The 14,147-nt window shown below is 50.5% G+C and overlaps 1 protein-coding gene across 2 annotated transcripts in view; it reads left to right on the top strand.

The window, feature by feature from the left end:
• The window catches only part of CPSF1 (cleavage and polyadenylation specific factor 1), a 42,095-nt gene that overhangs the window by 9,521 nt on the left and 18,427 nt on the right, over positions 1-14,147 (top strand). The window contains exons 6-21 of one of the 2 annotated variants that reach the window (XM_035125285.2): positions 166-317; positions 877-1,023; positions 1,655-1,794; positions 2,655-2,765; positions 4,194-4,287; positions 5,379-5,466; positions 6,589-6,714; positions 7,038-7,089; positions 7,674-7,768; positions 8,069-8,143; positions 8,987-9,067; positions 9,835-9,930; positions 10,087-10,197; positions 10,551-10,692; positions 10,923-11,101; positions 11,396-11,532. In XM_035125285.2, coding sequence (XP_034981176.1) covers positions 166-317; positions 877-1,023; positions 1,655-1,794; positions 2,655-2,765; positions 4,194-4,287; positions 5,379-5,466; positions 6,589-6,714; positions 7,038-7,089; positions 7,674-7,768; positions 8,069-8,143; positions 8,987-9,067; positions 9,835-9,930; positions 10,087-10,197; positions 10,551-10,692; positions 10,923-11,101; positions 11,396-11,532 — 1,826 coding nt within the window. The remainder of the gene's footprint in view (positions 1-165; positions 318-876; positions 1,024-1,654; positions 1,795-2,654; positions 2,766-4,193; positions 4,288-5,378; positions 5,467-6,588; positions 6,715-7,037; positions 7,090-7,673; positions 7,769-8,068; positions 8,144-8,986; positions 9,068-9,834; positions 9,931-10,086; positions 10,198-10,550; positions 10,693-10,922; positions 11,102-11,395; positions 11,533-14,147) is intronic. The other variant, XM_035125286.2, reaches the window with a different exon arrangement.

Consider the following 14,147-nt stretch of genomic DNA (forward strand, 5'->3'; position numbering starts at 1 on the left):
CTGTCCTCATGCCGGACTCCCTTGTCACATTTGGGCAACCTCCGTGGGTTGTGAGGCACCATGTATTCCAGACCCAAGGGAGCACAGCAGATTAAAAGGAAGGGTCCCCTGCCTCCTCTGTGCCGCCCTGCCCAGTACTCCTGGCCTGCTCTGTCTCTCCCCCAGGATGGCTTTGTGCAGAACGTCCACATCCCCAAAGTGCGGGTGGACCCTGATGGGCGCTGTGCGGTGATGCTCATCTATGGCACACGGCTGGTGGTACTGCCTTTCCGCCGAGAGACCCTGACGGATGAGCACGAAGGTGTCATGGGAGAAGGGTAAGGCCTGCCTTGGGCTCTGCATGACTTGGGCTCAGAACGACTGATACTCGACTGAAGTAGCATTTAAAAAGAGAGCTAGTGTGGTGTAGTGGTTAAGAGTGGTAGACTCGTAATCTGGTGAACCGGGTTCGCGTCTCCGCTCCTCCACATGCAGCTGCTGGGTGACCTTGGGCTAGTCACACTTCTTTGAAGTCTCTCAGCCCCACTCACCTCACAGGGTGTTTGTTGTGGGGGAGGAGGGGAAAGGAGATTGTTAGCCGCTTTGAGACTCCTTCGGGTAGTGATAAAGCGGGATATCAAATCCAAACTCTTCTTAAAATAATCAGGGTCTCAGAATGGGTGGCATTTAGAGGAGAAAGGGACTGCAGTGCAGGGCGGGACGGTCGGAAAACTGCAAGTAAGGGCTCAAAGCAAGAGGAATTCGTGCCGCGTTGCCAGTTTTTCATCGGTGAAATGGGTACTTTGTGGAGCTCGTGGCAGTTTCTGCAGCGTGCCCCTTGGGAACCCTGGAGTGTGTTTGGCCCCTGTGAACTCTTGGCCATATCTCTTGTTGCAGCCAGAAGTCAAGTTTTCTGCCCAGCTACATCATTGACGTGCGGGAGCTAGACGAGAAGCTGCTCAACATCATCGACATGCAGTTCTTGTACGGCTACTACGAACCCACCCTGCTCATCCTCTTTGAGCCCAACCAGACCTGGCCTGGGTATGTCCTGCCTTCCTTCTCCCTCTCTGTTGTTAGCTTTGCTGGCCAAGAGCTGGCCAGCCAGCCCCCAGTCACAAGAAAATGGAACTGGCACTGTAGCTCAGTGGTAGAGCATCTTTTTTTCCGCACACAGAAGGTCTCCAGCCTAAAATTCTGGAGAGCTGCTGCCAATCAGTGTAGGCACTACTGAGCTAGATGGACCAACAGTCTAACTTGGTACTGGTATGTGGGCAGCTTCCTGTGCTCCTCTGGGTTTGCCTCAAAAAGCTAAACTCAGTCTGCAGATAGCCAAGGGAGAGCTGTGGGTCTCAGTGTGGATGAATCCCACTGTTGTGTTAGGAAATGAGCTCTGTGGCTGGAGGGAGTCTGGTGCCCTTTGCCAGACATGTGGTATGGCAATGCTGGGACAAAACCTGGGGCTTTTGCTTCCACTTCTATCCCCTTCAACGTTGTTCCCTCCCAAGCACCACCTGACACTTCATTCTCTTGGGACCTGATTCTGCCAATGCCCGTTCCTCTCCCTGTCCCGCCGTCCCCAGTTCAGGCTCACCTTGACTGCACCAGCCCCACTTTCATAGGCTGTGTGGACAGCGATGTCAAGTAGCAGAGCTCTTTCCTTGTCCCTCTTCAGGCGGGTGGCTGTGCGCCAGGACACCTGCAGCATTGTGGCCATCTCCTTGAACATCATGCAGAAGGTCCACCCGGTCATCTGGTCTCTCAGCAACCTGCCCTTTGACTGCACCCAGGCCCTGGCGGTACCCAAGCCCATTGGTGAGAGGAACGGTTTCTTCTCGGCTGTTGTGTGGAGAGGGAGAGGTGGTGCAGACGCTTGTGCGTGTGTAGAACAATGTGGCTAGAAGCTGTGAAGATCTTGGGGGGAGGGGGTTCCATTTTGAGTGGAACTCCCAAATTGTGGCAAAGATGGTTAGACTGTGCGGGGAGGCCCATAAGCTCCCAAGTTCAGTCACCAGTATCTCCCCTTAAAAAGAGATCTATGGAAAAGGCACGCACCTGAGACCCTTGAACAGCCTCTGCCAGTCAGAGTAGGTGATAATGCGCTAGATGGGTCTAGCACAAGGGTCCCCAAACTTACCCGGCTTTGGGCCAGATGCCCGTCGCGCCGATTGCGTGGTGGGCCGGAGGGTGGGGGAGCGCATGCGGGGGCGCAGGAGTGCACGGCTGTGTGCACCCATGCACATGCACAAATGCTATTTCTGGCACACTCCCGACCTGGAAAGCGCCGGAAATAGCTTGTGCGCATGTGCAGAAGCCTCCTCTGACCTGGAAGTACACTGGAAATGACGCTTGCGAGTGTGCACAATCTATTTCTGTCCCTTTTCCGGGTCAGAAGTGGGCAGCCACGCCACACCACGCTGGTAAGGGCGGGCAGCGGGCGGCGGGGGTTCCCGGGGACCGCATAAAAGAGCCTCGGGGGCCGTATGTGGCCCCCGGGCCATAGTCTGGGGACCCCTGGTCTAGCATATTTTTCAGATAGGGGGTGTGTTCTGAGCAGCAGCCTCCCTTACTCGGAGGATAATGTAGACAAGCTCACTTTCCACCAGCTTGAACCCTGCGGCTCAAGAGTGACAACTCCGTCTTGGCCTAACTCTCCTCTCCCCTTCCTCCTCTAGGCGGAGTTGTGATCTTTGCAGTGAACTCATTGCTGTACCTGAACCAGAGTGTGCCGCCTTACGGCGTGTCCCTCAACAGCCTCACCAGCGGCACCACAGTCTTCCCGCTAAGTAGGCCTCTCTGCTTTCCTTCCCTTCTATCAAAAAGAATGTCTAAAGCGCTTGATGTTTTAAAGATCTCTCAACAGTGCACCCCATGTACAATAGGAAAACAACACACCTTAAAACAAAAATGCAACCTAAAATCAACAAAAACAACACAAAAGCATATAAACAGATACAAAAACAAGTACAGCAGAGATGCATGAGATTCGTAGGCATAAATCAGGGTCCAGTCTCATGGGTCAGGGAAAGTCTGGGCAAAAAGATTTGCCTTTATAAGACACCTGAAGCAACTGGTGGCTGCTGCTTTGCATATGGCAAAGGGAAGGGATTTTCAGTGTCAGGCAACAGCAGAAAAGCCCTGCTTAGGGGGTCACTGCCCTACAATATTCTGCAGGGTTGTGTGCTGCAAGTAGAATTTCCCCCCAGATGATCTTACTGATCTTTACAGGTCTGCCCAGGAGCAGATGATCTTTCAGAAAGGTCACCTGGTCCCAAGTTGTTCAGGGCTTTATATGTTAACAGCAAGACCTTGAACTTGGCCTGGGAGCTGATCAGCAGCCAGTGCGCTCCCTCAGCGCAGGTGTAAACATGTGTGCCTCCACCTACCCCACTCTGCAACCTGCCCCCCCCTTGAAATATGGCAACCCTAGGTTACCAACACATGAATCACAGTGGCTAAGCTATCCCTGTCCAGGAAAGGGTGCAGTTGGTGTACCTACCTAAATTTGATAATAGGTGCTCCTTGCCACAGAGGTTATTGGATGTTGGCAAGCTGCTGGTAGCCCTGGCAGTATGACCACTGTGCTCCTGATCCTTATGGGCTCAAACTCAGCTAGCTCTACATAGGACCCTTTCCCTGCCCCACTTGATTTACTTCCCTGTACCCATGAGGGGGCAGAAAAGGAGAGCAGCGAACTCCTAACCTTGTGCCCTTAACCAGACATGCTGCGGTTGGTGCTGTTCAACACAGAATGCTACCTGTTATGTGACTTCTGGTGCAGGTTTTAAAACATTGATTTTATTGGAGAGGCAGGGGTCGGGATAGGAATCACATGGCATACTTTGCAAACTTTCCAGCGCAACCCTTAGTCATGAGGACTAGAGTGTGTACAGCTGACGCTTTCAGCTTCTGAAATTCTGTCCCGGTTAGCAGGCTGTGAACTCGCGTTGCAAACCTGGTAAATGGATGGAACGCTTAGAATCCCAAGCAGTACTGCACGAGGGAAAGTGCTCAGACCATAGCTGCCAAGTTATCCCTTTTTTTTAAAGGGAAATCCCATTGTGCTGAATAGGCTTCCTCGCGAGAAAAGGGAAAACTTGGCAGCTATGGCTCAGACCAGGCTAAGTTTCCAAAGGGGGCAGCAGCAGCGTCGTGAGTCCTGCCCCTGTGTCCTGCTACCTTGGGCTCTGCTGATGACTTCCTCCTCTTTGCAGGGGTCCAAGAGGGAGTGAAAATCACACTGGACTGTGCCCAGGCAGCTTTCATCTCCTATGACAAGATGGTCATCTCGCTGAAAGGAGGGGAGATGTAAGGCTTCGGCTTGTTCTCATGTCACCAGGCGCTATTACCTTTGCCAGCTTCCAGCAGGGAGCTGTTCAGACCTGGGATGTTTCTGCTTACGGAAAAAACAGCTCTGCAGCTCTGCTCATTTGGCCAAATGCAGGGAAGCTCCTTGCTGCTCCCAGTTCTCTTGGACCGTAAACATCCAGCCCATTGGAAAGAGATTCCGCTTTTGACGTTGTCATGTGTCACAAGCAGACGCTTTGTTCAGCCACTGGGGGGGTAGCCTGAGCATGTATGTAGCTAAGTCGGGCTGACCTCTGTTTCTGCCCCCCTCAATGCAGTGAAGTAGGTAAATATTTCATGGCTTAGCAAATAAATTTGAAGCCTAAAGATGAGCCTGACATGGGTGATGGAGAGGGAAGAGCACATATTTCTTCAAAGCACCAGAGAGAGAGAGAAGTGCAAGAGAAAATGTTTGCATCTGCTAGTCGGTGTCCTATGAAAGAGATTATTGGACACCTGGCTACAGTCTTGGGCGGGGCTGAGTTTGCTTTAGTTGAATGCATGTGCTTTAAAGTTAACTGTTTGCAGTGTCCCTGGTTTGGGGGGGGGGGAGTCGAGTGGAACTTGGTTGCCTGAACAGCTGCAACACGAGACTCTTTGCCGTTTTTCTTGGGCAACTCATTGCAAACCTCAGGAGCCTGGAACCCTTCAGACAACCAAGTTTTGCTTAGTTCCCAGTATGTGGCAATTGCAAACATCAGTTAACGTAGAGGAGAAAAGTAGTCTTCTGGACCCACCAAGGAGAGTATGGTGGGGCAACTAAAACAAATAGAAAATCGGCAGTGGGAGAAGGAGTCCAGCGCTTTCGGGCTTTACCTAGAATTGTGCTGTCTCCCTCTCATAGAATTTTATAGTTGGAAGGGACCTAAAGAACCATCTAGTCCACCCCCCTATGCTTTGTGTTCAATGTCCTCGGTGGACTCCTGCCCGTGACCCTGTTTCCTGGGGTTGAGCCTCCCCAGGCCACCTCCTTGCAAGCTTTCTTGCTCAGACACTGTTTGCCCTCTGCCAAAGGGATCCCTTCACCTCCCTCCCTCCCTCCCTTTCCCTAGCTACGTGCTGACCCTCATCACCGACGGCATGCGGAGCGTCCGAGCCTTCCACTTCGACAAGGCGGCAGCCAGCGTCCTCACCACTTGCGTAAGCTCCATTAGGCCGAGCACTGGCAGTGGCAGGGTTTTTTTTGGGGGGGGGAGGTGGTCCGCTTTGGCAGCTGGCAGCTAGGACACCTGGGGCAGTTTTGCTCTCATGTCCGGTGGGGGGTGGCGTGCAGTGAATGAGAGATGCTGGAACTGACAGTCAAGGAGCTGTTCTTCCTGCTAGGGAAAGGATGAAGGCAGGCAGAAGTGGGGGGTGGGGGGAAGAGTTTTGCTTTTTAAAAAATTTAAATTAGTTAATTTTATTTATATGCTAACACACAAACATGACATACAAACAAATAACAGGTGTACATAGAAAAATGAAAAATTATAATAAAAAGAAACTAAACAAACTAAAGAGAAAACAATATTAATAACATTAATGAAAGAAATATAGGTAATAATAATAATAATACTGTAAAAGTAAACATATATCTCTAAGAAAAAGCAATATGTGCAACCAAATTTCATATTCATTTTCTTTGACTTCCTTCATCCTCTAGGTGGGTCTAATATCAGTTTTAGTAATCTGCTTCCATATATCTTTATATTAACTCTCTCTTATAATTCTTTTTAACTACCTTTTTCAGATCATATTTTTATTTGCAGAAGTTAATTGAAACAAGTCCAAGCAGTAATATTGTGGGCATTGCTTTTTCAAATATTCACCCTATTTTTCCCAATCTTGTTGAAATTTTTTCTTGCTATGGCCCCTGATCATTCTTGCTAATTCAACATAACTAAATAGCTAGGGAGAGAGTTTTGATTTGGAAGGTGGGAAATCTGTTTGCTCTTTGGTCAATACACAGCAAGCTTTGGCTCCAAGTCCTCGCTCAGCTGTGAATCTCCCTTGGCCCTGCCTCTTCGCCCATCTCTCTTTTCATACAGGATTAAGCGGGGTATCCCGTATGTGTGTGCCATGCCAGGCTTCTTGGAGCAAAAGCAGGTTGCATATATGAGATCAATGTGATTGCTGAGCCCAGTCGGTGGTGCCCCAGCCCTGTTTTGCCTGTGGGCACCCCCTGCCTGCTCCCATGCGATGCCTCTTTGCCCGCTTCTCCCACAAGGCCTTGCCTGACGCTCCCATCTCCCCACCCTGTCCCTTCTGCCCCTTGGATCTCAGATGATCACCATGGACCCTGGCTACCTCTTCTTGGGCTCCCGTCTCGGCAACTCCCTCCTCCTCAAATACACAGAGAAGCTGCAGGAGACCCCCATGAGCATTGCCAAGGACCCTGCAGAGAAGGCGGTGAGTTCAGCTGGGACCTGACCCGCCCCATTTCCTTAAAGAGCAGTCTTGCATTAGAAGCTCCACCCACCCCATTGCAGGACGAACCCCAGACAGCTTGAATCTGGCCCAGCCACAGAGAGCGTTTGGGGGGAGGCATAGGGAAGGGGAGCCCGGTACCCGAGTGGGTGTTGGTTGGAGGGAGTGCAAAGCAGCTGATAACACTGACTACCGTGAATGAATGGAGGTTTCAGCTGGAAACGCTTCACCTGTTGGCTTCAAAGGGAAGTCAGACTTGGTGAGGCCCTGCCTTTTATCAGCATGCAACTTCCTTCCGCCTGCAGGAGGAGCCTCCAGTCAAGAAGAAACGTGTGGAGCAGCCTGCAAACTGGACAGGTAGGTGGCTCTGCCCCGGAGCCAACCAGAGGGGACGCTGGGGGATCGGTCTCGGTCCAGTATACCTGAAGGAGCGTCTCCACCTCCACCTCCATCATTCTGCCCGGACGCTGAGGTCCAGCACCGAGGGCCTTCTGGCGGTTCCCTCGTTGCGAGAAGCCAAGTTGCAGGGAACCAGGCAGAGGGCCTTCTCGGTGGTGGTGCCTTCCCTGTGGAACGCCCTCCCAACAGATGGCAAAGAGGAAAACAACTACCAGACTTTTAGAAGACATCTGAAGGCGGCCCTGTTCAGGGAGGCTTTTAATGTTTAATAGATTACTGTGTTTTATTTTCTGTTGGAAGCCGCCCAGAGTGGCTGGGGAAACCCAGCCAGATGGGCGGGGTATAAATAATAAATTATTATTATTATTATCTGGTACAAATTACCGGCTCCTGGTGTTCTGGGGAGTGGGTCATAAAAGGGGGGGGGAAGTACCTAGGAAGAGCTGTTGAGTGAAGTGTACAAGAGAAGGAAAGCTATGAAGGGGAGACACCGAGCTAATCCCAAGGCTTCTCCTACCCACATCCTAATGTGTCCTCTGCAGGGGGAAAGTCAGCTCCTCAGGACGAGGTGGACGAGATTGAGGTGTACGGCAGCGAAGCCCAGTCTGGGACCCAACTTGCCACCTATTCTTTCGAGGTACCATTTAAATGTAGCTTCTGAGGGCAAGATACAAACCTGCTTATGGCAGGCATGCCCTCTCTGCCTGGGGTGACGGAAGAAGGGCAGGAGAGTTGGGAAACTCAATGCTAAAGACTCAGCTCCTCTTCCCTTCCCTATGCTAGACCATTCCTCTAAGCCAGCAGTAGATCAAAGCACACCTGGAATCCGAAATTCTTTGGAGTCTCCCATCCTTGCTCTTCTGCCCAGAGCTACTCCTTGAGCAGTAGGTAATCCCTGTGCCTTTTCTGTTTCTCTCTTCTCCCCCAACACGGACAGGTGTGTGACAGTATCCTGAACATTGGTCCCTGTGCCAACGCCGCCATGGGGGAGCCTGCTTTCCTTTCTGAGGAGGTGTGTGCCTGGCTGCTTCCTTCTCTGAGCTCTGGGAGAAAGGAGGGAGCAGAGGGCCATTCAACCCCATCTTCCTCTGGGTGTAGGAATGGGGAACCCTAGGAGGGTTGGGGAAACTGCCTAGGTTTGGCCCTTCTGCCCTTCCAAGGGGTTCTGATGGCACGGAGGAGCTCGCAAAGGGTTCCTGGAGGAAATCAAGGACACTTGCTGTGAAGTTGCTGGGAGTGAGGCTAGCTCACCACTCTCAATCACCTAGATCAAGGGAAGTAATAGTACCACTGTATTCTGCTCTGGTCAGACCTCACCTGGAGTACTGTGTCCAGTTCTGGGCACCACAGTTCAAGAAGGATACTGACAAGCTGGAACGTGTCCAGAGGAGGGCAACTAAAATGGTCAAAGGCCTGGAAACAATGCCTTATGAGGAACGGCTTAGGGAGCTGGGTATGTTTAGCCTGGAGAAGAGAAGGTTATGGGGTGATATGATAGCCATGTTCAAATATATGAAAGGATGTCATATAGAGGAGGGAGAAAGGTTGTTTTCTGCTGCTCCAGAGAAGCGGACACGGAGCAATGGATTCAAACTACAAGAAAGAAGATTCCACCTAAACATTAGGAAGAACTTCCTGACAGTAAGAGCTGTTCGACAGTGGAATTTGCTGCCAAGAAGTGTGGTGGAGTCTCCTTCTTTGGAGGTCTTTAAGCAGAGGCTTGACAGGCATATGTCAAGAATGCTTTGATGGTGTTTCCTGCTTGGCAGGGGGTTGGACTGGATGGCCCTTGTGGTCTCTTCCAATTCTATGATTCTATGAACAGTGTCTGTCTATCTGTCTTGTCTCTCTTCAGTTCCAGAACAGCCTGGAGCCCGACCTTGAAATCGTAGTGTGCTCAGGATACGGCAAGAACGGCGCCCTCTCGGTTCTTCAGGTGAGTGAGCGGAACTGCTGGGGTGGGAAGTGCAGGGATTGCACCGTGCAAAGGCCTGCGTCGGTGAGGAGAGTCTGGCGCAGGTCAGGTACCAGTGCTACAGCAGCAGCAGCAGCATGCCCTAGGCTTACCAGGGCTGCCCCAGAGATCAATGGAGCAGCCTATAAACACCTAGGAACAAGGAGGTGGGTGGGGGGTAACACACAGGAGGAGGAAACCAAGCCTGATGAGGAGCGGTTGCAGGAGCTGGGTAGGTTTAGCCTGGAAAAGAGGAGACTGAGAGGAGATAGGGAGAGCCATTTTCAGGTATCTTAAGGGCTGTCCCATGGAAGATGGAGCAAGCTTGTTTTCTTCTGCTCTGGAGGGTAATGGCTTTAAGCTACAAGAAAGGAGATTCCGACTAAATGGCAGGAAGAACTTTCTGACAGTTCAGCTTCTGAGTTCCTTTGTGGTCTTCTCCATACTTTGGCCTGCTACTGTGCCCAGCTGTGTTCCAGCTTTTAACAACCATTTCGGCATTTACCCCTCTGTCTTGCAGTTGCTCAGCTCCCTCTCTTCAAGTCTTCCAGTGTCTGACTTCGCAACTTCCTTACTACCGTATTTTCTAGCTTGGCTTATATACAATATTTCCACTTCCACTTCCAACCTTTTAGCCAATCAAGACCTTCCATTTCACACCAGACCTATTTTAACCTTGCCCCTGGCACTACTGAAACTTGAAAGCCCAAAGTCTGCCACTGCCTAATTTCTTCCTTTCCTCTCACCAGAAAAGCATCCGCCCTCAAGTGGTGACGACCTTTGAACTCCCAGGCTGCTATGACATGTGGACGGTGATCTCGCCCCAGAAGACGGAAGAGGCAGCGGTACGTTATGGCCTCCACTTCCCTGGGGCTTAGCATGGGGCTTTGAGCCGCCTGCTTTTGAGGAGGAGGAGGATTTCCTTCCAGCCTCTCTCCCACAAAGGCAGAGAGGGTCTGTGCACTGTGACAGCCTCCCCGGCCACCCTCTTCTCCCGGCAGGAGGAAGACGCTCAGGGAGAAAGCGCAGAGAAGGAACCAGCCCCGCCAGAGCCTGCTGACGACGGGAAGCGGCACGGCTTCCTCATTCTGAGCCGGGAAGACTCCACCATGGTGAGTGCCGGCATTTTTCGTTGGGCATGGCCCCAGGTGCTCTCTGGAGCTTCAGTGACTAAGGGGAAGGAAGGCAATTGGCAGCTCAGAAGGGCTGTTTTGAGGGAGATCAGCCAAGTGGGCAGCGTCAAAGAGGTTGGGGGGGGGTGTACAGATCTGCCAAGGGCTGGCAGCATGAGAAGAAAGCTGGAACTTGCTCTGCCCCCTTTAATCTGGCCCCAAAGGACCAAGGGAAGGGGAATTGTGGGGGGGCATGACACCTTGCTTTCCCCAGTGACAATCCTTGTATGATCTTCCTCTTGGAAGGGCACATGGGTGTGACTGTTTCTTCTTTGCCTCCCTCCGCCCCCAAGATCCTGCAGACGGGCCAGGAAATCATGGAACTGGACACCAGCGGCTTTGCCACCCAGGGGCCCACTGTCTATGCCGGCAACATTGGCGAGAACCGCTACATCGTCCAGGTGTCTCCCCTGGGAATCCGCCTGCTGGAAGGAGGTGAGTGCAGCTGGAGCTCTCAGGCAGCAGTTCCTGGAAAGAGCCCTTGGCCTAGAAACCGAATCACTAGACAGGGGAAACGGTGGAGGTGGCTGAGAGAGACCTGAGCAGCCTGGGATGGCCACCTTGACGTACTTTTGAAAGCACCGGGGGGGGGGGGCATGGAGGGCGGCCTGAGCTACCACCTGGGCTTGGTCTGCCTTTCAGCTGCCTGTGTCTCTGCCTCACAGTGAACCAGCTGCACTTCATCCCAGTGGATCTCGGCTCGCCTATCATACACTGTGCCGTGGCCGACCCCTACGTGGTGATCATGAGCTCCGAGGGGCAGGTCACTATGTTTGTGCTGAAGAGTGACACCTACGGGGGCCGGACGCACCGGCTCACGTTGCAGAAGCCGCAGCTGCATCATGTGAGTACGAGCTCTAAGCGTAGAATCATACAAGAGAATTGGAAGGGACCTTGAGGTTCATCTTCTTGGCTAGCAATAGCAGAAGACATTGTGCAAAAAACATTCACGTTTGCTCAGTTTGTGTAGCTTTTCAGTGAGGTCTCCAAATGTGGATCTTCTAACAAAGAAAGTGCACAGCCTGCTTGCAGCTGAGGTTCTTGGCATAACCAGATTCTGAGTCTGCTTCCATGCTGCTCAGTTAAGAGCAGGTCATCCTGTGTCTTGCTCTGAGGCAAGCTGTTGTCACCCCTCCAGCAATCGAAGGTGATTGCGCTGTGTGTGTACCGGGACGTCAGCGGCATGTTCACCACTGAGAGCCATTCATCCAGCTCCCGGGATGAGCTTTCCTTGAGGACTCAGTCGGAATCCGAGGCTCCCATCCAGGACATCAGGTGGGTCTTGAGGCATGGAGAAGAACTCTGGGAAGGAGTAAGGATTTAGCCATTTTGTGTGGGAGTTGGGGTTGTAAAATAGGGGTTGCCAGGTGGTTGTTTGGGTTTTTTAAGGCTTTTCTGCGTAGGAGGTACATTGGAAGGGTAAAAGTACAAAGGGGTAGTTTGCTTAACTAGTTTTGCATGGAAGGGTCAAAAGTTCATCTTAGGAACCCGGCAATTAGGAAATAGAAACTTAATCAATACTCCTGTGTTCTGATTGCTTAAAAGGTTGAAAGGGGGAGTGAAAATGTTGTACAGTGGTGAAAAGAGATTAGGACTTCCGGGTTGCTCGCTACCGAAGCTGCGTCGGGATCGCTGCAGGCGCTCGTGGCGATCCAATTTTAGAGGGGTTCAGGGGGTCTCCGAAGGCAACGGAGCCTCAAAAACCCTGAAGGAAAATTTCAGGGTCTTGAGACGAAAAGCGGCGCTAGAAGAAAGGGCAGGGAAACATTCAAAACTTGAAAGAGAAGCCAAGCCCCGGCGCTTAGAAAATGTCCGCCCCTCTAAAAGCTGCCTCAGGACGGAGCACGGAATAGCGACGGCATTTCAACGCAAAGAAAAGCACCCTAAGAGCAGAGGAAGTACAGTTTTTATTCCTATAGTTTTTTTAACCGAAACCTATTCTGCCAAGTTCTCTGCTGAACTAGTTCAAAACGACTGGCAAGCGGAAACTGGGGAGGACTGCAAACGGAGCTTACCCCTATCTCTAGAGGACTTGTGAACTGCGTCAAAAAAGCGATATGGGACTATAATATTTGCAGAGCCCTAAGAAAAGAAGGAACTGACCCCCCCCCCCCCGCAACGCCTGGTCTGGATGTACCCACCTTCTGGGGAAGGGACGAGGTGACAAACGCAAAGACTGTGAGTAGCGGGATAACAGGGGAGCGCGAGGGGTGGTTCCTCCTATACGAACTGCTACAAAGAATTACAAAGAAACGCTAAGAGAGATACAAAGAGACAAGAAGGCAAAGTGAGGGGCGGTGAGAGGAGACAAGAAGTGAGGAGGAAAGAGTGCTGGACGGAGTAGATTAATAGAGGGGGCTACAAAAGAAGGACTGAATTGATAAAAGGGGAGGGAAGGAAAATTAAATTTTGAACCACCGTGAGGAACATTGGAGGCTGCCAGAAGGGGGTAACCACAACAGGAAATCGGCAGCAAAAGAGATTAATGGCGGTGAGAAATTGTTGAGTCACTGAGAAACGGAAGTTGGTGATACAAGAAGCAGGAAGAAGAAAGTGAAGAGTGGCAGACTATAAGAAAAAGGCTGGGAGAAGGGGAGGAAAAGTAAGGAAAGAGCGACATCTAGTGACAGCCCATACTAGCCCATACTCTTCACACTCCTGCCCTGTATGGGAAAGTGGATTTAATCCCTCTCTGACTTGCATCCAGTCTCCCCCTTGACTTTAGCGGTAGAGATATGATACCAGCGTAAGAACTTGCCTTCCCCCCCCCCCCCCAAATGTTAAGGTTGAAAATAAACTTCTTTCCACTTTGAAGTCGAGGAAAAAGGACTCTTACAACTTTGAACTTTAAAGCTTTGGGGATATACCCTATATTACGTAAGAATGGGAGAGAATAAAAGACTCAAGAATCAACTTGCGATTACGCCGGCTGGTACCCAAAGAAGAGGATCAAATATGGATTCGGATACGCTGGACATAAAGGAACTGATTCTTGGGTTAAAGACAGACCTTACAGAAAAGATGGCCTCATTGAATGACAAGATGGATAAGATGGGGAATAGAATTGAAGAAAATTGGAAAAAGACAGAAGAGAATACCAAAGCGATTGAAAATTTGGACAAACATGTCATGGACTTACAAGAGAAAAATAAAGAAATGGAAAGTGAAATCCAGAACTTAACAGCAAGGTTAAATAAGCAGGAAGAAGTGGCTAAAAAGCATGCAGAGGAAGGTAGAGAAAATAGGAGAAGTCAAGAAAAAATGAGGGAAGAAATACAAAAATTAAAAGACAGTCAGGAAGCACTACTAGATGCTCTTGCGATGCAAGAATTAAAACAAAATGATTTGACCCTGAGGTTCAGAGGATTGAAGGAAAAAGCAGATGAAAATATAGAGAATGTCATCATTACAGCCCTGGCGCAGTGGATGGACTTGCAGGAGGAGGACATTTCTATATGCCTGGATAAAGCATTCAGGTTGAGATCGAAACAAGCCCGTGCGAATAATTGGCCAGGTGACTGCTTAGTCTTTCTGAATTCAAGGATATTGAGAGACAAAATTATGATACGTAAGAAAACCCAAAAACTGAAAATAGATGATAGAGAAATAGCAATCATGAGAGAGATACCACCAAGACTATTGAAAAAAAGGTCAAAATACAACTTCCTGACTGAGGCATTAAAGAAGAATGACATCTATTTTAAATGGGAATTCCCTGAAGGAATTACCTTCACCTACAAGCAAATCAAAAGAAAGTTGACCACAGGACTAGACGCAGAGAAATTCTGGAGGAAATATGAAAAGTTTCTGGGGGGGGAGGGAAACCGGGAGACAAGAAAGAAGCTAAAGGGGATAAACATAGTTCAGAAAGCGAAGAAGAATAAGGAAAT

This window comes from Zootoca vivipara, chromosome 8 (genome assembly GCF_963506605.1).
Source record: "Zootoca vivipara chromosome 8, rZooViv1.1, whole genome shotgun sequence".
NCBI classification, from domain to species: Eukaryota; Metazoa; Chordata; class Lepidosauria; order Squamata; family Lacertidae; genus Zootoca; species Zootoca vivipara.